Source organism: Hyaena hyaena, unplaced genomic scaffold (assembly GCF_003009895.1).
Source record: "Hyaena hyaena isolate Hyena2069 unplaced genomic scaffold, ASM300989v1 scaffold_256, whole genome shotgun sequence".
In the NCBI taxonomy this organism is placed as follows: Eukaryota; Metazoa; Chordata; class Mammalia; order Carnivora; family Hyaenidae; genus Hyaena; species Hyaena hyaena.
This window is the reverse complement of record NW_024080885.1, coordinates 1,935,867-1,956,431: the sequence shown is the minus strand read 5'-3', so window position 1 is coordinate 1,956,431 and position 20,565 is coordinate 1,935,867. Positions and strand designations below refer to the sequence as shown.

The 20,565-nt window shown below is 54.5% G+C and overlaps 1 protein-coding gene across 2 annotated transcripts; it reads left to right on the top strand.

The window, feature by feature from the left end:
- Positions 1 to 998: 998 nt before the first annotated feature.
- On the top strand, positions 999 to 20,286 carry ARHGEF40 (Rho guanine nucleotide exchange factor 40). Of its 2 annotated transcripts, XM_039245261.1 has the most exons (24): positions 999 to 1,085; positions 3,623 to 3,820; positions 4,368 to 5,604; positions 5,738 to 5,911; positions 6,053 to 6,173; positions 6,764 to 6,860; positions 6,973 to 7,053; positions 7,162 to 7,278; positions 8,569 to 8,664; positions 8,746 to 8,861; positions 9,241 to 9,367; positions 11,301 to 11,423; positions 11,526 to 11,669; positions 12,147 to 12,757; positions 12,884 to 13,118; positions 13,460 to 13,546; positions 14,117 to 14,332; positions 15,047 to 15,217; positions 16,905 to 17,082; positions 17,859 to 17,963; positions 18,187 to 18,330; positions 18,835 to 18,965; positions 19,587 to 19,633; positions 19,768 to 20,286. In XM_039245261.1, the coding sequence occupies exons 1-23, from the start codon at positions 1,083 to 1,085 to the stop codon at positions 19,626 to 19,628; spliced, it is 4,554 nt and encodes a 1,517-aa protein (XP_039101192.1). In that variant the 5' UTR covers positions 999 to 1,082; the 3' UTR covers positions 19,629 to 19,633; positions 19,768 to 20,286. The 2 variants fall into 2 exon arrangements, with proteins under 2 accessions (XP_039101192.1, XP_039101193.1); XM_039245262.1 differs by lacking the exon at positions 18,187 to 18,330.
- Positions 20,287 to 20,565: the final 279 nt, after the last annotated feature.

Sequence of the window (20,565 nt, the reverse complement as noted above, 5' to 3'; positions counted from 1 at the left end):
AGATAGCCATCCTCACTGTCTTGAGCCCTGGCGACACTGGGAGACTCATATCGCCACCCCATAAGAAGGAAGGGTCTTTTGAATCATGGGATCTGAAAGGGGCGGGGTGTCTGATGACTTCCCTCCGCCAGCCAAAAATGGAGAGACACGATGCGGAGGGGAAGGTGCAGCGAGGAAAGAACTCAGAAAACGTCTTCCAAAGTGCACATCCCTGCAGGAGAATCCTGATCCCAAGACCCTGGGGACCCCCCTTCCGTCACGATGTTCACCCCCCAGCCCCCACCATAAGCCTTCCCAGCTCCCTAATTCCGCCTACCCCCCTCCCCGCCCTCCCCAGGCCGCACAGAGGAGCCCATTGTCGGAGCCAGAAGGCTCGAGGCCGAAGGAGAAGGGAGGGACAGAGGGCGGGCAAGCCCCTGGAGGGTGGAAGGAATCCCCTGATTTCCCTGCCCTCAACTCCACCCGAGTCGGCAGGGGCCTGGGGGTCTTTTCTGAGCGCCAGGTGCTGCCGAAGTCTGGCAACCACGAGAGCAGGTTCCCAGGCGAGTTACAGACGGGAGGCTTCTGCCCGCCAAAGGACCCCAGTCCTAGGCTGGGTACCCCAGAAAATTCGCGCACGCTCCACCCTCTGGAGTGTCCCCTGCGGAAGCTAAACTGATCCCACAGGGAGCAAGGCGCTGGCGGGAAAAGAGGGGCATCCTCGGCACGGCGGGCATCCGAGGGCCAGGGTCCAGGCTACCCACTGGAAGGCGGGGCGGAGGAGGAAGCGGGTTGCGGGAGAGGGAGACAGGTCTGCTGAGGACGTCGGGGAAGCTGCGGAGAGGCTCCACGCGGGAGAGGGAGTCCCGGCAGGGGGTCCGGCGCGCAGGCGGAGGCGGGCACTGAAAGGCGGGGCGGGGAGGGGCGGCCGTCTCGGCCCTCCCTGGCTGGGCCCCGCGGCCTGGGAGCCGAAGCGGGCCGATCCGCCACCGCGGCCGGAGCTGTCCCCCAGCCAGACCCGGCGAGACGCGAGCGGCGGGAGGGAGGCGGCGGCGCGCCCGACCCCGCCCGCCTGAGCGTCGGACGCGGCCCTGCGCGGAGCCATGGTGAGTCCGGCGTCGCAGCCCCGGTGTCCCCCTCGCCTTAACGCAGCCGACTTGGGGCCGCCAGCCCCCAGCCCGGTGCCTCCGGCGCCTGCCTCGGTCTGTCGAGCGCTCCTGGGACTCTCCTCCCTCCCATCCCCCCCCCTTCTTTTCTTTGATCTGTCTGCCCCACTGTCTGGCTCTGTCCTCACCGGGTATTGCTCTTTCTTTCCTTCTTCTCCGCCCCCTCCCCCATCCTCCCTTTGGTCGCTCCCCCAGTCCACACACCTTACCCCCGCCCTCGTCTGTCCCGACCCGTGCCTTCCTTTGCAGGATCTTCCCTCCCCCTCCGGGTCCCAGCTCCTTACCCGCGGGAGACCCCTGCGGGTTGGTGCTGCAGTGGCCCTGGAAGGGGCCCGGCCTCGGGTCATGAGAACTGACCTGCCTGGAACCACCATTTTCCATCCCAGTCCCCAGCCCGGTGAGCTGGGCCCACCCATCCGGCCCTGGGGGACCGGCCACAGCTGTGGCTGGGCTGGGGCCAGGGACGTGGCCAAAGAGGGAAATTCCCGTGGAGAAAGAGGGACTGCTTCAGGATAGTGGACAGAGTGGGGAGGGGGACTCACAGTGCCAGGGGGCGTGACGCTACCAGAGCAGACAAGAGATTGGGGGGGGGTGTCTGGGGAGAGTGCCCCAGAGCTTTCTCTGCCGGGAACAGAAGCACTGTCTCAGAGTCCTCGGCTGCAGAGGGGAGGGAACACTAGCTCCCCGCAGGAGGTAAGGGACTCTGGAAGCAGAAATTTGAGACACAGGAAGCAGGGTGGCACTGTTAAGGGGGAGCCCCTACCAACAGGAGTGGACACTATTCTGGAAACTTTCACTGCAGAAGTTCTCTCTGAAGAATCATCCCAAGGAGTGAGCACTGCCAGAGAGAGCGGCCACTCCACTGCAGGGGGATGGGGGGTACAAGGCTAAAGGGGCGCTCACTGCAGAGTGGAGGAGGGGGGAGGCCCTGCCAGGGGGCGCTCACTGCAAGGAGGAGGGGGAGGAGCACTACCGGGGCTGCTTTCCTACAGGAGGAAGGGCACCCCCTAGCAGGGAAGCTGGAGCAAGAAAAAAGAGGAACTGGGCCAGGGAGAGCTGACTCAGTCTCTCTGGTCTCCTTTTTGGTCCTGGCCGACTGGAGGGCCGGTCTCTATGCTCCTGCCCGCCGCCTCCCACCCCAGACCCCTCCTCCCCTCCTGCCGCTGCAGTTTCCTGTGGCTGAGACTCTCGTTCAGCCATGAGCTCACCGCCCCTAATGGGTTGCAGCTGCCTCGCTGCTCCAGCTCTAGCTACCCCCTCCTGGCCTCCGGACAGCCCGCTTTGCCTCACCCCCTCCCCTCTCCACTCTCCCCCCGCCCCTCTCTGCGCTAGCCGGTCCCCGGAACACTGGGGGGTCTGTCTGCTCGCCCACACACCTTGGGGCTGGGTCTCGGCGCTGACGCACTGAATGTCCTCTCTGGACTGGCTGCCCTAGCTTCTCAGAGGGTCAGTACAAATGGGCAACTGATAAAATATGCAGTTTTGTCTGCAGGGCAAAGCAGGACTGGGGGTGGGGGGTGGACATAGAGAACTAGATGAACACGGCAGTGAGCATCCCCTTGTCCACTTACAGCAAACAAATTTGATAAAAAGAACTTCAAAGCCATCTTGAAAGAGAAGTTAGTCTGCAAAAGAATAGCCTGAGGGGTGGTTGTTTAGGGTAAGCAATGGAGAAAGATACCCGTTGACTCACCTAGGGAGGCAAATCTAGAGGAAGCAGGGCTGAGTCTTTTGAGACAGTGGCTGCAGGTTGAGTTGGCAGAGAGGTCCTGCTGGAATCAGAAAATACATACCATCGAGGCCTCCTCCCTTCCCCACACATCCCTTTTGTGACTTTTTCCTCTTTCAGCTGCTCCCACCCAGTTCTTTGTAACCCAATCCCACATGCTCTGGGAGTGGGTGATTGCTTTAGAGCCACTCTGGGAGGGAGAAGGTTGCTAGAAAGACTCCACATACAGCCAGCCCTTCAGTCCTTCTTTCCACCCAATGACCATTTCCAGGAGATGATTGTTCATGGGTGGTAGCACCTCCACTGGAGATGGAGGTTCCCAGATGGTAGACCCTGTTAGGAGGAGCTTACAGGATGGCTGTGCGAAAGCCCTCCACTCTCCAGCTCTCTTGGCCATCATTGAATCTTCTGTTGGCCCAGAGGCCTGCCTCTCCCTGAGGAGTACCTATGCAATCATTCCAACTCAAGAACCAGGAATGGCCCTGAGATCAGAAACATTTCACCGCAAATTCTCCCTGGCCTTCCAAAGCCAGCGTCTCAGAGCTCCTGCATGGAGCACACTGTTAGCCCCATGCATTCCCAATGATTGTGTCCCACTGGGGCCATCCCAGGCTCATTCAGCCACTATTTCCTGAATGTCCTCTCTAAGCATGCACTGTGTGCATGAGGTGGCCCCTGGGGGACACAGCCAGCCCCATACCAGGAGCCATGCTCTCTAGAGATCTGCAGCTGGTCTTATCTCTCCCAGGAGCCTGAGCCAGTGGAAGACTGTGTGCAGAGCACGCTGGCCGCCCTGTACCCACCCTTCGAGGCAACAGCCCCCACACTGTTGGGCCAGGTGTTCCAGGTGGTGGAGAGGACTTATCGGGAGGATGCGCTGAGGTACACGCTGGACTTCCTGGTGCCCGCCAAGCACCTCCTTGCCAAGGTCCAGCAGGAAGCCTGTGTGAGTGGCCCCTAAGACCCACCGTCTTGCCTCAGAGACGAACCAGACTAATTTCCCTCTACCCAGGGATGCCAGCTCCCAAAACTGATGGCCCCCAGAAGCACAGGGCACTCAGATACTAACGCACACAGCCTCTCGTCTTCCCCAAATATTGACCCCTAAAAAAAAAATTAACTACCAAAGACCCAACAAACTCCCCCAGACGCAGTTGTATAGAGATCCTTCACTTCTGCTGATGTAAAGACTCCTAAGAGTCTCTGACCCCTCCAGACAATGGCATCTGCTGACCATGTCTATGTAATGACTCAGTTGTTACCCTCCCACGCATGGAACTCGTTTCCTAGAGAAGCTTCCTACTACCAGACAACTGACCAGTCCCAGTCCCTTCCTCTGCTACATGAACACCCCATGCCCCCCCTCCAGCTCCCCTGGGATCATGACCCACCAGGCCAAAGGCCAGCCCTGCCTAGGGTGGTCCCATTCTAACTGCCTTCTCCTGCTGGCTTCATCAGCAGGGGCCTGAGCGCAGTCCCACCTCTCTCCCCAGGCCCAGTACAGCGGTTTCCTCTTCTTCCATGAGGGCTGGCCCCTCTGCCTGCACGAGCAGGTGGTGGTGCAGCTCGCAGCCCTGCCCTGGCAGCTGCTGCGCCCAGGAGACTTCTACCTGCAAGTGGTGCCCTCAGCAGCCCAAGCACCCCGCCTGGCACTCAAGTGCCTGGCCCCAGGGGGCGGGAGGGTGCAGGAGTTGCCTGTGCCCAATGAGGCCTGTGCCTACCTATTCACACCTGAGTGGCTGCAAGGCATCAATAAGGACCGGCCAACAGGTCGCCTCAGTACTTGCCTACTGTCTGCACCCTCTGGCATTCAGCGGCTGCCCTGGGCAGAGCTCATCTGCCCACGATTTGTGCACAAAGGGGGCCTCATGGTTGGACATCGGCCAAGCACACTGCCCCCTGAACTGCCCTCTGGACCCCCAGGGCTCCCCAGCCCTCCACTCCCTGAGGAGGCCCTGGGCACCCGGAGTCCTGGGGATGGGCACAATGCCCCTGCTGAAGGACCTGAGGGCGAGTACGTGGAGCTGCTGGAAGTGACGCTGCCTGCGAGGGGGAGCCCCATCGATACTGAGGGCTCCTCAGCCCTCTCCAGGACCCGGACGGTACCCACCCGAAAGGGTGCTGGAGGAAAGGGCCGGCACAGGAGACACCGGGGCTGGATGCACCAGAAGGGTCTGGGGGCCCGGGACCAGGATGGGGCACGCCCACCTGGTGAGGGAAGCAGCACTGGAGCCTCTCCTCCTGGAGCTGAGGCTCTCCCAGAAGCAACAGCCCTAGAGGTACCTGAGTCTCCAGCAGAGACATTGGGGGAAGCCTCTGAATCTTGCCCCCTGAGGCCAGGGGAGGTTGGGGGAGGGGCAGGCCAAGGGGCTGAAGGACCACCGGGCACCCCTCGGAGAACAGGCAAAGGAAACAGGAGAAAGAAACGTGCTGCAGGCAGAGGGGCTCTTAGCCGAGGAGGGGACAGTGCTCCACTGAGCCCTGGGGACAAGGAAGAGGCCGGCCACCAGGAAGTCCACGTCAGTCTGCCCCCGCCAAATGAGCAGGAGCTTTCAGGATGCAGCCCGGTTGAGGAGGAGCATAAAGGCTCAGAGAAGCCAGAATCTGAGCTGAAAGAGGAGCCCAGACCAGCAGACAGTAAAGAGCCTCAGCCCCTAGAAGCCTGTGGACCTATAGAAGAGACAGCCAGAGAGAAAGAGCAGGAGGGGCCCACCCTGGCATGCGTGGCAGGTGAGATGGCACAGGAGCCCACAGGGCAAGGGCCAGCATAGGCTGGGCCAAGGGAGAGCGCTGGAGGAGCTGGGAGCCTAACAGCCAGAACCCTCCCCACCTCAGGCCCACAGATCTGCTTGTGTCTGTGCAGGACCCACAGGTCCAGAAGGGCTCCAAGGTCCCTCCAACCCACCAACACCACCCCTGGAGGCTGTGCAGAAAGTAGAAGGGGACAGTGTCCCAGAAGAGGCCTCTCCAGTCTCCATCTCTGATGGCCCGGATGTAGCTTGGGACTTGATGGCATCTGGATTCCTTGTCCTGACTGGTCAGTGGGCATCAGTGTTAGGAGGGAAAGGGGTCAAGGAAACAGAAGCAATCAGGGTGGGCTGTGGAAGAAGGCAGGGTGGATGGGAGGTAGCCAAAGCCTGCCCCCAGCCAGGACAGTCTGGCCATTTTGTGTCCTCAGGAGGGGTGGACCAGAGTGGGCGAGCTCTGCTGACCATTACCCCACCGTGCCCTCCTGAAGAACCCCCACCCTCCCGAGACATGCTGAGCACTGCTCTTCATTACCTCCACTCATTGCTCAGGTAACCGAGGCCCACCACCAGCACCCTGGACATTAACCTCCTGGTCATGAGGACCCTGACCCCTTTTCTTTTCAGGACACTGATTTCTTGACCTCTAAGATACCTACTTCCTCACCCCTCAAATTTTTAAGTCATTGACTGCTGACCTTGCTGACCTCTGACCTCCAGTATATTTTCATCAATCCTCCAAGTCAACACTGCTGACTTTCAATATCCTAAGGCACTACCTAAATTATCAGGGAGGGTATTGATTTACTCACTCAACAACTATTGACTAAGCACCAAGAACCTAGTAGGCATCATGCTATGTACTGGAATTGAATTCACACACTTCCAGAGCTTAGAAGTCCTTATGTTCCAGACCATGATCCTGTAACTTAGTAGTCATGTGACTATAGACTCCTGATGCTAGATCACTGCCTCTTGGAACAAACTCACGCTTTGGCCCTTTGCCCTTTGCTTCCCAAAAGTACCAAGAATTAACTTCTTTTTAGAACTAGTAACAGTAAAACCAGACCATGGGCTGCTATCCCCTCAATACACACACAGGTGCCTACACGCTGCATCCTTGGCTCTTCTTGACCCCACAGGCCTGATCTCCAGATATTGGGGCTGTCCATCCTGCTGGACCTTCGAAAGGCACCCCCGCTGCCTCCAGCACTCATTCCCGTTCTAAATCAACTTCAGGTAACCAACCATCCCTTGACACAGGTATTTCTCCTGGCCATAACCCTTCCCTGGTGGTCATTCCAGGCCACCCAATTGCCCACAGTTTAGGGCTATTCTTCTTTGCCCTCAGGACTCAGGAGACCCTCCCCTCATTCAGCGTCTGCTGCTTCTCACTCATGATGACCCTTTGACTGAACTCTGTGGACTTCAGGTTTGAGCTCCTCACTCCCAGCTAATCCCCCTTATTAGTGGGGAGAGAAGAGGGTCCCTGAACCCCTGGGTGGCCAGGCCAGAATCCCCTGCCTTCATATGTCTACAGGGTGCTGAGTTGCTATCAGAAAGTGATCTGAAAAGAGTGGCCAAGCCAGAAGAGCTGCCGTGGGACTTGGGAGGTCACAGGGAACCCTCTCCCAGCTACTGGGTAGAGACACACCAGGTAAGCTTCACCACCCCTACCCAAGACACTGGGAGCCAGGAAAGACCCAGCTCAGAAAATTCTGGGAGAGAGAGGGCAGATCTGAGACCTGACCATGGGGTTAGGAAAACGTGATTTCCTTTCCATTCAATTCAATATGGTTTTTTAAAAAATATTCATTTTTGAGAGAGAGAGAGTGTGTGTGAGTGGGGAGAGGCAGAAAGAGAGACAGAGAATCCCAAGCAGGCTGCATGTTGTCAGCAAACTGTGAGAGCGTGACCTGAGCCTAAATCAAGAGTCAGACGCTTGACCACCTGAGCTACCCAAATGCCCCTCAATTCAATAAGTACTTATGGCTCACAACCCACAATCAAAATATTATGCATGTGCCATGGGCTGCCGGGCAGATGAGAGGAGTGTGTTAAATAAGTTCTTTTCCTTAATTTTTTAAATGTTTGTTTATTTTTTAAAGTGGGGGAAGGGCAGAGAGAGAGGGAAGCACTCTGTGTTTCAGAGCCTGTCAGCACAGAGCCTGATGCAGGGCTTAAACCCACAAACTGGGAGATCATGACCTCAGCTGAAGTCAGATGTTTAACCGACTAAGCCAGTCAGGTGCTCCTGTTACACAAGTTCTTAATGTGATATCAAACAGCATATGATTTTTGGTGGGTCACAAGTGAGAAGCTATTGGAGAAGAGCATAAGATAATTTTACTGAGGTTCTGGAAAGAGCTGACAGGAAGTCTGGTTCTAGTTCCGTGTTACCTTGGACAAATTACTGTACCCCACCTCCAGAGATGGTACCCTTTCTGCACTTGTTTCCCACACCAACATTCAGTCCTCAGGGTCCTTACCCACAAAATACAGCAATTGTGTTATAATCTCTGATTCTGTGGCTCTAAGTGCTATGAATGTTCAAGAAAAGACGAATGTGATCTGAGCTAAGTATGAAAGAGGGTCTGTAACATGGTCTCTAAGCTATGCATCAAAAAGGGATATGGGTCTGAACAGGCCGAGAGGAGGGTTTTATAGGGTGAAAACCTAGTGCACGTAGAGGGAAAGGAGACTCACGTTTACTAAGCTGTATGATGTACCAGTCTCATGCTAAGTGTTTACCTGGCATCATCTCTTTAAACCTCACAAAATCCTGTGTATCTTGTCCTTACAGCTGAGGAAACTGAAGTTCAGGGAGGTTTCTGGACCTGCTGAATGTCATACAATTAGTAAACAACAAAGTCAGAAACTAACCCAGCATTGTCTCAGTAAGAGTCTCTGGGGCTGGCCCACCTCCATCCCTGTGTGTGTGTTTCAGGAAGTGGCAAGGCTGTGCCGCCTGTGTCAAGGTGTGCTGTGCTCTGTGCGGCAAGCCATTGAGGAGCTGGAGGGAGCCGCAGAGCCCGAGGGAGAGGTAGGAAATGAGATGGGACAAAAGGGTGGGGATGCAGACTCTCTGGTGGAACCCCAACATTCAACTGCTCCCTGCCCCCAGGAGGCTATAGGAATGCTTGAGCCCCTACAGAAGGTGCTGGCAGATCCCCGGCTGACGGAGCTGCAGAGGGACGGGGGAGCCATCCTGATGAGGCTGCGTTCCACCCATAGCAGCAAGTATGAGGGGGGATGGGGCGGGTGGGCAGGGGGATATGGGGGGTGGAGACATAGCAGAGAGCTGTCAGTAAACCTTAGCTGCCAGATAATTCTTACTGAGCAGGTATCTGGATGGGAGATCATGCATTTCCACTCATTGTAATTTTCACATAACATCCCCAGGTGCTAGTTTTGATTACAGACAGGGATTTGGAGGATCAGAACTGTTAAATGCCTCGGCCAAGATTAGTCAGTAATTCAGGCAGGATTCAAATCCAGGCCTGTACTCTGACCCACGATGCTGTGCTACATCTCATATTAAGATGCAAGGATGGAATGGGGTGGGGGCAGGGAGGGGTTGGCAAGGGCAATAGTTCGTTCTGCCCCTCTCTTTCCCCAGGCTGGAGGGCCCCGGCCCAGCTACGCTGTACCAGGAGGTGGATGAAGCCATTCACCAGCTTGTACGCCTCTCCAACCTGCATGTGCAAGAGCAGGAGCGGCGGCAGCGTCTACAACGACTCCAGCAGGTGAGCCTGGAATCCTCAGACCTCTCTTACTTGGCTCGGGAGCCTGGCCTCCAGCACTCCCTTTTCTGCAGACATTTACAGTTGATGATATTCTCCTAGCCTCCCTCTCTTCTCACCCCACCCTGGAGGATGGTCTGGTCAGTGTGAGATTCAACAATGGGGAGACAGCATCTCAGGACCAGCAAAGAAGAGAAGCCAGATCTCCCCTGCCCCTCTCTTGATCTTTGATCAAGAATCCTTAGAAATTGTGGGGGCGCCTGGGTGGCTTAGTCGGTTAAGCGTCCGACTTTCGCTTGGGTCTTGATCTCGCGGTTCGTGGGTTCGAGCCCGCGTCGGGCTCTGTGCTGACTGCCAGCTCAGAGCCTGGAGCCTGTTTCCGTCTGTGACTCCCTCTCTCTCTGACCCTCCCCTGCTCATGCCGTCTCTCTCTCTCTCCTAGAAATAAATAAAACATAAAAAAAAAAATTAAAAAAAAAAAAAAAAAGAATCCTTAGAAATTGTGAGATTGTAAAAGATGCTTGGGTGCCCTAGGGGATTCTGGGAAGAGCTGATTGATTCTAGTGTGCGTATTAGCTTAAAATAATAAATATCTCTTGATACCACCTCTTTAACTACACTTCTACCCACGCTTCCCTCTTTATATGATGTCTTCCCCAAACCTGAGGCTGGAAGGTCCCACCTTCCTCCACCTTGGAAGGAAAAGGTGATGGAAGATACTAAGGCCTCTTATGTGGGGAAGAGTCAGGGATAAGGCTGGCTTCTCTGAACCTTCATTATTCTCTCCTGGGGTTAAGGGCCCCACAGGGATTATTCTAACATGTAAGGTATGGGAGTTTTTGCAATATGACTGTTCCTCCAGAGCCCCAGGCATGGTGAGTGAACACCTCATGGACCTGAATGTGGGCATCAGGGGAAGAGTCATCACAGGGTCAATGTCAAAGTGGGGGACAGGGCTTTCTGCTTTCTGGGATTTCCACATACTGGCTTCCTCCATCCCAGTATCCAGAAGGTTGTATCTCTTACTGTTTGCTTGCTTGCTTGTTTGTTATCTGTTTTCCCCATTTCAAAACCATTAGCACATAGAATTTGGCGTCTAAAGTTCCCAGCTTGAGTTCTAGCTCTGTTAGGAATGAGATTTGCACAGATCTTGAAGTGTCTTTGCATTCCCAAGTCCTCATCTTTAGAATGGGGATGATAATGACTCTTGATCTCTCAAGGGTGTTAGGATAATCAAATGAATTCAGCAAAGCACTGTAGAAGTGTTTATAATTGGGCTCTAATTATTAGGGATATTCTCAGACTATCTTACCCCAGCTTCCAGCCTTTTTTCCTTTCTTCAGAGGAAAATATTACCATCCCTTTTTGGTTAAATATTCCAGAACCAATATGAGAGTCCTTAGATCACCATATTGGGCAACTAGAGCTATACACACACACACACACACACACACACACACACACACACACCACACACACACACACACACACACACACACACACACACACGCTGGCTTGTCTCTCCAAGCCAGGCCCCTGGGACCCCTGCCCACTTGTGGCTGGACTCCGTGGATGTGAAATTTCTCCTGGCCCCCTCGGTTATCCAGAGGACCCTCATCCCACCTCAGGCCCACACCAGCTTTATCTAAGTCATCTGCAGACAGAGCCCTGCCTCTCTCAATGCTCCCTGCCAGCCCAACTTCCCTTTCTTCCGGTGCTTTACAAAAGCTCTCTTACTTGCTTTCTCACTTGACCCTTGTGGGAACTCCTACCAAGCACTAGTACCATTCCCACACTACAGCTGACGTGAAATGGTTCACCCAAGGGTCCACGGCTTGGGGTGGTGGGGTTGGAGCTCGATCTCAGCTCTCCTTCCCACCACATGGCCCCTTTCTCCCTCACGGCCCTGCTGTCCCCCTGCTCCCATCTGCCTCAGGTGCTGCAGTGGCTCTCAGGTCCTGGGGAGGAGCAGCTGGCAAGTTTTGCTGTGCCCGGGGACTCCCTGTCGGCCCTGCAGGAGACTGAGCTACAGTTCCGGGCTTTCAGCACTGAGGTTCAGGTGAGAAGGGGGAGAGGGGCAGGTGAAGAGAAGCATGCAGGGCAGGAGGGGCAGATTGACTGGGCCTGAGGACTGGGTCTGAGTGCAGCCTTCCTTCTGCAGGAGCGCCTGGCCCAGGCCCGGGAGACCCTGGCCCTAGAGGAGGACATCACCTCCCAGAAGGTTCTGGATGTCTTTGAACAGCGGCTGGAGCAGGTTGAAAGTGGCCTCCATCGGGCCCTGCGGCTACAGCGCTTTTTCCAGCAGGTGTGTGCAGAACCTCTCGTATGCCCACCATTGCCTGCCTTCTGCATGGAGAAGTTGGTGAGGTAGCAGCTAAATGCAGGGACTTGGGAGACCATTTACTTTGATTCTTGGCTCTGCCACCTACTTGCTGAATGACCTGAGACAAGTTTCTAAACCTGAGCATGCCTCAGGGCTGCTGTGAGGATGATATAGGTAACACCTAAGAGCACTTAGTACAGAGCCTGCCGCTGATAAATACAGGGTAAGTATTGGCTCTTCTTCCATCCAGGCCCCTCTGTCTCCTACCAGCTCGGAGCAACACGGTTAGGCAGTGCTGCTGGGATAGCGAAGGGAGTGCTCTCAGAGGACTAAGAGGGTGATGGGCACTGGGAAGCCATGGCAAAAGAGGACAGGATCTGTCACTGGGCAGCATGTGTGAGTGGTACAGGACCTCACTCTTTCTCTCCCCACTCCTGATCGCCCCCTTTGGCCTGGCAGGCACACGAATGGGTGAATGAAGGTTCTGCTCGGCTGGCAGGAGCAGGGCCGGGTCGGGAGGCAGTGCTGGCAGCCCTGGCTCTGCGGCGGGCCCCGGAGCCCAGCGCCGGCACCTTCCAGGAAATGCGGGCCCTGGCCCTGGACCTGGGCAGCCCCGCAGCCCTGCGAGAATGGGGCCGCTGCCGGGCCCGCTGCCAAGAGCTGGAGAGGAGGATTCAGCAACAGCTGGGAGAGGAGGCGAGTCCACAGGGCCACCGGCGACGACGGGCAGACAGTGCCAGCAGCGGAGGGGCCTCTCGGGGCCCCCATAGCCCCTCACCCAGCCTCAGCTCCCTGCTGCTCCCCAGCAGCCCTGGGCCCCGTGCAGCCCCATCCCATTGCTCCCTGGCCCCCTGTGGGGAGGACTGTGAAGAGGAGGGCCCTGACTTCGCTCCAGAGGCAGACGGCAGGCCTCCGAGGACTGTGCTGATCCGAGGCCTGGAGGTCACCAGTACCGAGGTGGTGGATAGGACGTGCTCACCCCGGGAACATGTGCTGCTGGGCCGAGCCGGAGGTCCAGACGGGCCCTGGGGAGTAGGCACCCCCCGAATGGAGCGCAAGCGAAGCATCAGGTGAGAGCCCGGGCTGATTAGTGCCCAAGAGGTGGGTCCAAGTGCCCAAAAGAAAAAGACTGAAGGCGTTGGGGGTAGTGACTCCCTCCCAGCCACCTCCTCTGACACTCCCTGTTGCCCCTGCAGTGCCCAGCAGCGTCTGGTGTCTGAGCTGATTGCCTGTGAGCAAGAGTACGTGGCCACCTTGAGTGAGCCAGTGCCGCCCCCTGGGCCTGAGCTGACTCCTGAGCTGAGGGGCACCTGGGCCGCTGCCCTGAGTATGCGGGAGAGGCTTCGCAGCTTCCACCGGACGCACTTTCTACGGGAGCTTCAGGGCTGCGCCACCCACCCCCTGCGCATTGGGGCCTGCTTCCTTCGCCATGTGAGTGACCCCAGAAACTTCTTCCAGGTCCTCTCCCTTCTCATGCTTCAGCTGCATCCACTTGTTCCTTCTTTTCAGTATTCATTCCCTGCCCTCCTCCCAAAGTGTGTGGTCCGAGACTCTGGGGCCCAGTCCTGTTCTCTGGGTCCCTGTGGATCTCCTCAGCCTATGTCCCTGTCCTAGAGCACAGCCCGGCCTTCGCTCTCTACACGGGAGCCTGTCGCTTCTGAGGCAGACCCAGTGGCCTGTCTCTCCTCTGCGTTGTAGTGAGGATGGGGAGGAAGAAAAGGAGAGGCTTGTCTCTCACCAGATGATGGCCTGTCTCTTCCTTCCTGGCACAGGGGGACCAGTTCAGCCTTTACGCCCAGTACGTGAAGCACCGACACAAACTGGAGAGCGGTCTGGCTGCACTTGGCTCCCCAACCAAGGTAACCTTTGCTCCAACCTTCATGAGAAGGAGAGGGGCCAGGAATACCCAAAACATACCAACCTCAAAGTCTCTCGGGGACGGAAAGCTTTCCTGGAGGTGCCCAGGAACATCGGTGACTCATAACCTCCCAGAATTGCTGAGGGTGGGATGAGCACTGGCCTGGGAGCCAAGTGAGCCTGCCTTTTTATCCTGAGGGACTTTGGGCAAGACTCTTTTTTTTTTTCCCTGGGTCTCTGTCTCTACATCTGGTAAACGAGTGCAGTATACATTCTGTCTAACTCAGAGTGCTCTGAGGAGCAAAACACGTCACATCAAAAGATATGAAAGTGACTTCAAAAGAGAAAAGCCAGAGACTGTAAGGGATTTTTTTGTTTCTCTTTCATTCTCCTTCAAGATACAGAGAATGATGGGCTCTCCTACAGCCTCTCTACCTGCTTTCTTCCTGGGGAAAGTTTTCACCGTATCTTTGGCTGTATCTAGGCTTCACCTACTACTGTCTACCTTCCCTACAGAGCTCAGCCCCCACCAGCTCCAGCACCTCCCTCATCCCTGTCTCCTCCCCAACTAGGGCTCCACAGAGAGTGGCCCTCACCTGCCCCGCGCCCTGCAGCAGCCCCTGGAGCAGCTTGCTCGGTATGGGCGGCTCCTGGAGGAACTCCTAAGGGAGGCTGGGCCTGAGCTGAGTTCTGAGCGCCAGGCTCTTGGGGCCGCTGTGCAGCTGCTCCGGGAACAGGAGAACCGTGGCAGAGACCTGCTGGCCGTGGAGGCAGTGCGTGGCTGTGAGGTGAGGCCATGGCTCATGACTCCAGTTCACACTGTCTAGCCCTGTGGCCTTAGACGCAGTGTGGCTGGTGACAAGAGAACTAGACTCAAGGTCAGAGGGCCCAGGCTCTTAATTCCTAATCAGCTAGATGGCCCTGGTCAAGGCCCAAGGCCCACTTCTCTGGGCCTCAGTGTCCTCATCTGTAAATAAAGAAGCTGTGTCCTGCCTGACATCCCATGTGCTTTCCCGTTCCATTCCCAGTTCTTCTCTTTCCTTCTCCACTCTGCACTTCCCCCTGCATCTCAACACCCAACACCTACCTTATTCTCCCCTACCTCGTTTCTTCTAGGCCAGCAGTTCTAGAACAGGGAGGGAACCTGCCTCCTCTGGGATAGACCTCTTTCCCGTACAGTTCTTTACTGATTCTCTTCCTGGGTCAGAATGATGCTTCATCCCTAACATGCAAAGATTTCCCCATGGGAGGCTGTAACCCTACTATGCAGCGTACCTTCTGTCTTAAGAGGCGGGGTTATGTTGCTAGGCCAGGTGCACTAGGCATGGTGACATGGATGGATTCTAGGACAAGGCCCTCACTGATTTCCTCACTCAGACTGAGAACCAGTACATTAGGACCCTTGCCCTATAAATCTCATTTATAAAAATCTCATTTTTATTCCCCACAAAATATACTCAAAGGGTCCCAGGGCCAATTACCTTTTCTTTTCCTTTCCCCAGACAGATCTGAAGGAGCAGGGACAGCTCCTGCACCGGGACCCCTTCACTGTCATCTGTGGCCGAAAGAAGTGCCTTCGCCATGTCTTTCTCTTTGAGCATCTCCTCTTGTTTAGCAAGCTCAAGGGCACTGAGGGGGGCTCAGAGACCTTTGTTTACAAGCAGGCCTTTAAGGTACAGTGCTGGAATGGCGAGAGGTAGGGAGGGATGGGACAAGAAGTCATGCTCTTCTTGAGAACTCAGGATGTTATGAACATTCAACACCAACCAAGGTTCAGAATCTGCGTCATCTAAAACAGGCTTTGACCTTAATCAACCATCAGCTTAAGATGTCAGGGGTGATAGAAATTCCTGTCATTGTCATTGGGGTTTTCCTTATCATTCATGTGGGACACTCACAAGGCATTCCAAGCCAGAATGGAAGAGAACCTTTCCCATTAAGAATATTATGTGCTTTTCTAGGGGCACCTGGGTAGCTCAGTAGACTAAGCGTCTGACTTTGGCTCAGGTCATGATATCACGGTTCGTGGGTTTGAGCCCTGCATCAGGCTCTGTGCTGACAGCTAGCTCAGAGCCTGGAGCCTGTTTCAGATTCTGTGTCTCCCTCTCTCTCTGACCCTCTCCTGCTCATGCTCTCTCTCTCTCTCTCAGAAATAAATAAAACATTTAAAAAAATTTTAAAAGAATATATGCTTTCTGAGTTAGGGGCGGTTCCTGGGGGTGAGGAGAAAGGAGTCTGTCTATCTATCTATCTATCTATCTATCTATCTATCTATCTATCTCTAGCTTGAGTTGATGGAACTGATGGAACTGAACCTGAGATGAGAGAGGTGAGATGATGGAGGCCTTGCCTCAGGAAACAGCTTTGTTATTCAGATAAACATCAGTAGAGACCTATAGTCCTAGCAGCACCTGGCTGGTTCAGTCGATAGAGCATGCACCTGCTCAGTCGATAGAGCATGCACCTCTTTTTTGTTTATTTGTTTACTTTTGAGACAGAGAGAGACAGAGTGTGAGCAGGGGAGGGGCAGAGAGAGAGAGGGAGACACAGAATCTGAAAGGGACTCCAGGCTCTGAGCTGTCAGCACAGAACCCTAAGCGGGGCTCGAACCCACAAACCGCGAGATCACAACCTGAGCCAAAGTCGGATGTTTAACCGACTGAGCCACCCAGGCGCCCCGAGCGTGCACCTCTTAATCTTGGGGTTGTGAGTTCAAGCTCCATGTTGGGTGTAGAGATTACTTAAAAATAAAATCATTAGGGGTGCCTGGCTGGCTTAGTCAGTTAAGCGTCTGACTCTTGTTTTTGGTTCAGGTCACAATCTCACGGTTCGTGGGATGGATTCCTGCATCAGGCTGTGTGCTGATGATATGAAGCCTGCTTAGGATTCCCCTCCCCCACACATGTGTTTTCTCTCTCTCTCAAAATAAATAAACACTTAAAATAAAATAAAATATTTTAAAATAAAATAGAGATCTAAAGTCCTAGGTCAGGCAGTGCAGCATGATTCTAAGGGTTTCTAAACTTTGCTCCCCTATATTCGTTGCCGCTCTTTAAGGGCAAGTACAGTATAGAGAAAAAAGCCTAGGTTCAGAATAAGGTAGACATGGGTTTGAACCCTCTTTCTCTGCTAAGCTGTGATAAGCCCTTGGGCAAGCTGCTTCCTGTCTCTGGGCATTCCCCGTCTGTAAATTATGGTTGTTACAAAGCCTACATGTAGAGCACTTGGCATATGGTAGGTGTTGAGCAAACATTTACTGAACATCCACCAGATGCCAAGCTAAGTGTAGTGCTTTTCCATGTGGTACCATCTAGCCAGGATTCACTCTGTCTTCACCCACTCTCCTCCGCTCTTTCTCAGACTGCTGACATGGGGCTAACAGAAAACATCGGGGACAGCGGCCTCTGCTTTGAGTTGTGGTTTCGGCGGCGGCGTGCACGAGAGGCATACACTCTGCAGGCAGCCTCACCAGAGATCAAACTCAAGTGGACCAGTTCTATAGCCCAGCTCCTGTGGAGACAAGCGGCTCACAACAAGGGTACTGGGCAGGGCCAAGGGAGGCTGCGCTTGGGGTCAAGATTATGGGAGGAGGTTAGCCAGAGCATGTGGAGACTACTTGGGAAAACAGGGTGTGGGATAGAGAAAGAACGACTTAGGAGATGATTCAAGATCTGACTTGAGAGATATTGCTAACATAGAAATTAGTCTAAGGTGTACCAAAAAAAAAAGAGGAAGCTACCAATTTCAGACAAGCAAGAACAAATGGCAGGACAAAAGGGAATGAGGGAGTGCTCACTGGACCTGGGGTCCAGAATGTCCTTGCTGTGTGACCTGAACTAGTACATGTGTTTTGTTTTGGGTTTTTTTTTTTTTGGCTGGGTTTTTGTTTATAATTCTCTGAACCTTATTCCATTCATCTGAAAAACGGAAAGTAACAGCTACATCTCAGTGTGATAGGCCCAATTAAATAAGGTGATATATATGGACACACTTGGTAAACTATAAATGTGTGTAAAAAATGAAGGGTTTGTTCTTAATACCCATGATAAAGGGCATAAGGTAAGTATTAGAAAGTGGGTGGCCAGAATGCCAAATAGGCAGGATGCAACAAATAAGAAGCAAGAGACAGATGTCTGAGGAGGAAGTCAAGGAGCACCATTACCGTCATATAGTGACAGTCGACAGCAAGAGTAACAGGAGATACCAGATGAATGAGAATTGGCAAGGAGCAAAAGAACAGTCTCCCATTCCAGTGCTAGGGCTTGGAGCGAAGAGGGGCTGAAGGAGGTTGGTAACAGGGTCTCTGTTCCCTAGAGCTCCGAGTGCAGCAGATGGTCTCCATGGGCATTGGAAATAAACCCTTCCTGGACATCAAAGCCCTTGGGGAGCGGACGCTGAGTGCCTTGCTCACTGGAAGAGGTGAGGGCCAGAGTGCTGGGGGGTGGCCCCCAGAAGTCAAGACCTTGAGAGTGAGGGCGCAGTTGGGAGGCGTGGTGGAAAAGTAAGGAAGGGTAATGAGTGGACATGTCCTCCCAGAACTTGTGGGACTGACTGGGAGGCCCTCTATGAGACTGAGGGTCACTTCAGAGAGCCAGGAGGGCTTTCCCACACCACCACCCCACCACCACCCCCCTCTCTGCAGCCGCCCGCACCCGGGCTTCCGTGGCCGTGTCATCCTTTGAGCATGCCGGCCCTTCCCTTCCCGGCCTCTCACCGGGAGCCTGCTCCCTGCCTGCCCGCGTCGAGGAGGAGGCCTGGGATCTGGACGTCAAGCAAATTTCCCTGGGTGAGGCACCTCTCAAGGGGTGGCTCTCAACAGCTGGGTCATTGTGGTGATGTTCAGGCTGCTTGCTGCTAAGCAATTCCTTTTTCTAGCCAAGTAGCCCAGTTGCCATGACAACTATGTACAGCTTCCCCATTGCTAAAAGAGCCTTCCATCTGGTTGCTAGGGTAATGCTTACAGCAGCCTGTTGCTAAGAAGCACTTCCTCTGTACCTCTCTCTCTAGCTCTCCTTGAGTTTCTATGGAAACTGCTCAGCTTCCTGTTGTACCCTCCTGGTTCACCACGGCAATCCTTATAGTTTCCTGTCGCTTCTTCCCTGGTTGCTCTAATGATGCTGCTGACAATTTCCTGCCTCTTGGTAGGGGGGTTCTCTTGCAAATGGATTGCTATGGTGACTCACAGCTTCCTGTTGCTATGGAGCTTTTTCTTCCCTGATGGAGCAGCTTGGTTGCTTAAGGTAATTTAGAAGGGTTCTATACCCCACTCTCACCCTAGCTTCCCCTCCAGCCCCAGAAACACTTGACTCTTCTGGAGATGTGTCCCCAGGACCAAGAAACAGCCCCAGCCTGCAACCCCCCCACCCTGGGAGCAGCACTCCCACTCTGGCCAGTGGAGGGATCTTAGGGCTGTCCCGGCAGGTAAGTCCCTGCATTAGGGCTGGGAATGGGGCGATCTGCTTCAGCCACTTTCTGGGTGGGATATTCTGATCATTCGACCCACGGGGGCAGGGGGAACCAATGAACCTGTGCACCCAGCAAGCCCTCAGGTTGTATATATTGTCCAGTCTGTCTTCCTCCCCTCCCATAGGCCTGGCTGAGAGGTATCAAGGTCAGAAGTGAGAAAGGAATCTTAAATAAAGAGCCTTGGGAGCACGTGGGTGGCTCAGTCAGTAAAGAGTCTGACTCTTGACTTCGGTTCAGGTCATGGTTTGTGGGATTGAACCCCACGTCGGGCTCTATGCTGACAGCTTGGAGCCTGTTTGGGATTCTCTCTCTGTCTCCCTCTGCCGCTTCCCGACTCCCGCTCTCTCTCAAGATAAATAAGTAAACTTAAAAAAAAAAAAAAAGGAGTATAGTGCAGGAGTGGATGGAAAGGGGGTAAAGTCAATATTTCCAAGCATTTGGACTTGGATTAAATCAGCAAAAGTCAGGAACTTTGAGGAGGACAGAGAGGTGAACTGGCAGGCTTGGGAGAAGGGGAGTATAGAAAAGAGGACATTTCCCTACGCTTTAAGTTCACTGCACTTCCTCTCCTTTCAGAGTCATGCCCGAGCCCTGAGCGACCCCACCACACCTCTGTGACCTGGGTGAGTCCATACCCCCTCTCCACGGCATCCAGCATGCCCACCCTCTTGCACGTGTTGCCCTCCTTCCCCCAGCTACTTGGAAGTCAGCTTCTTCCCTCTCCCAACTCATCTCCCTCTTCTCTCCTGGCTTCTAGAGAAGATGGTGAACTTGGCTCCAGCCCCACTCTCAGCACATTTGGGGCTGGGATGGCAGTGGGATAGTGGAGGACTGGAAGAGCACTGCCTGCCTCCTTTCCTCTGCTTCCTGGACAGAGAGGTCCGAGGACCAGCACGTTTCCCCGCTGCTATGTCTAGCTCTCTCCAGCCGAGTGCCTTCCTGCAGGAACCAGAGTGACCACACTTGCTTGCCTTCATACTCTGGAGGCGGAGTGATCCCTCATCCAGTCCTGCCCCATCCTGGGCTGCTGCGTACTCCCAGGACACGGCTCCATGCCAGCCTGAGTTTTTCCCTTTGTCCTGTCCCACCCTGACTCTCCCTGAGAACACTCATCTCTGCCAGGTCAGCTGTTGTTCCTGGGGCCTCCATTCTGGGGTGCCACAGGAAACAGAGCTATGCAATCCATTATAGGAGGGTGGGGTGGGGAGCTGCAAACGTTATACATGTAATTACTGTTATTATAATACTATTGTTATATTAAATGTATTTACTCACACTTCGTCTCAGCAGAGCGAGAACGGACCTCTGCAGAGCGAGAAGGGACCTCTGCGTTGAGGTGATACTGCTAACTTGAGCACTTCCCCTCCCCCAGTCACTAACTAGAGCACAGAAAATAAAACCAAGGCTTCGAGGTACCCAGTACCCCTTTTGGGCCCTGGGTGTAAGAAAATGTGCCTTCTTCACAGTGGCTCCCAGAGGCTTAATGCACCCTTTGAAGTTCCTCCTCTCTCCCTGCACCCACTTCTTGAGGCTAAGTTGGTCACAGTTAAGATGG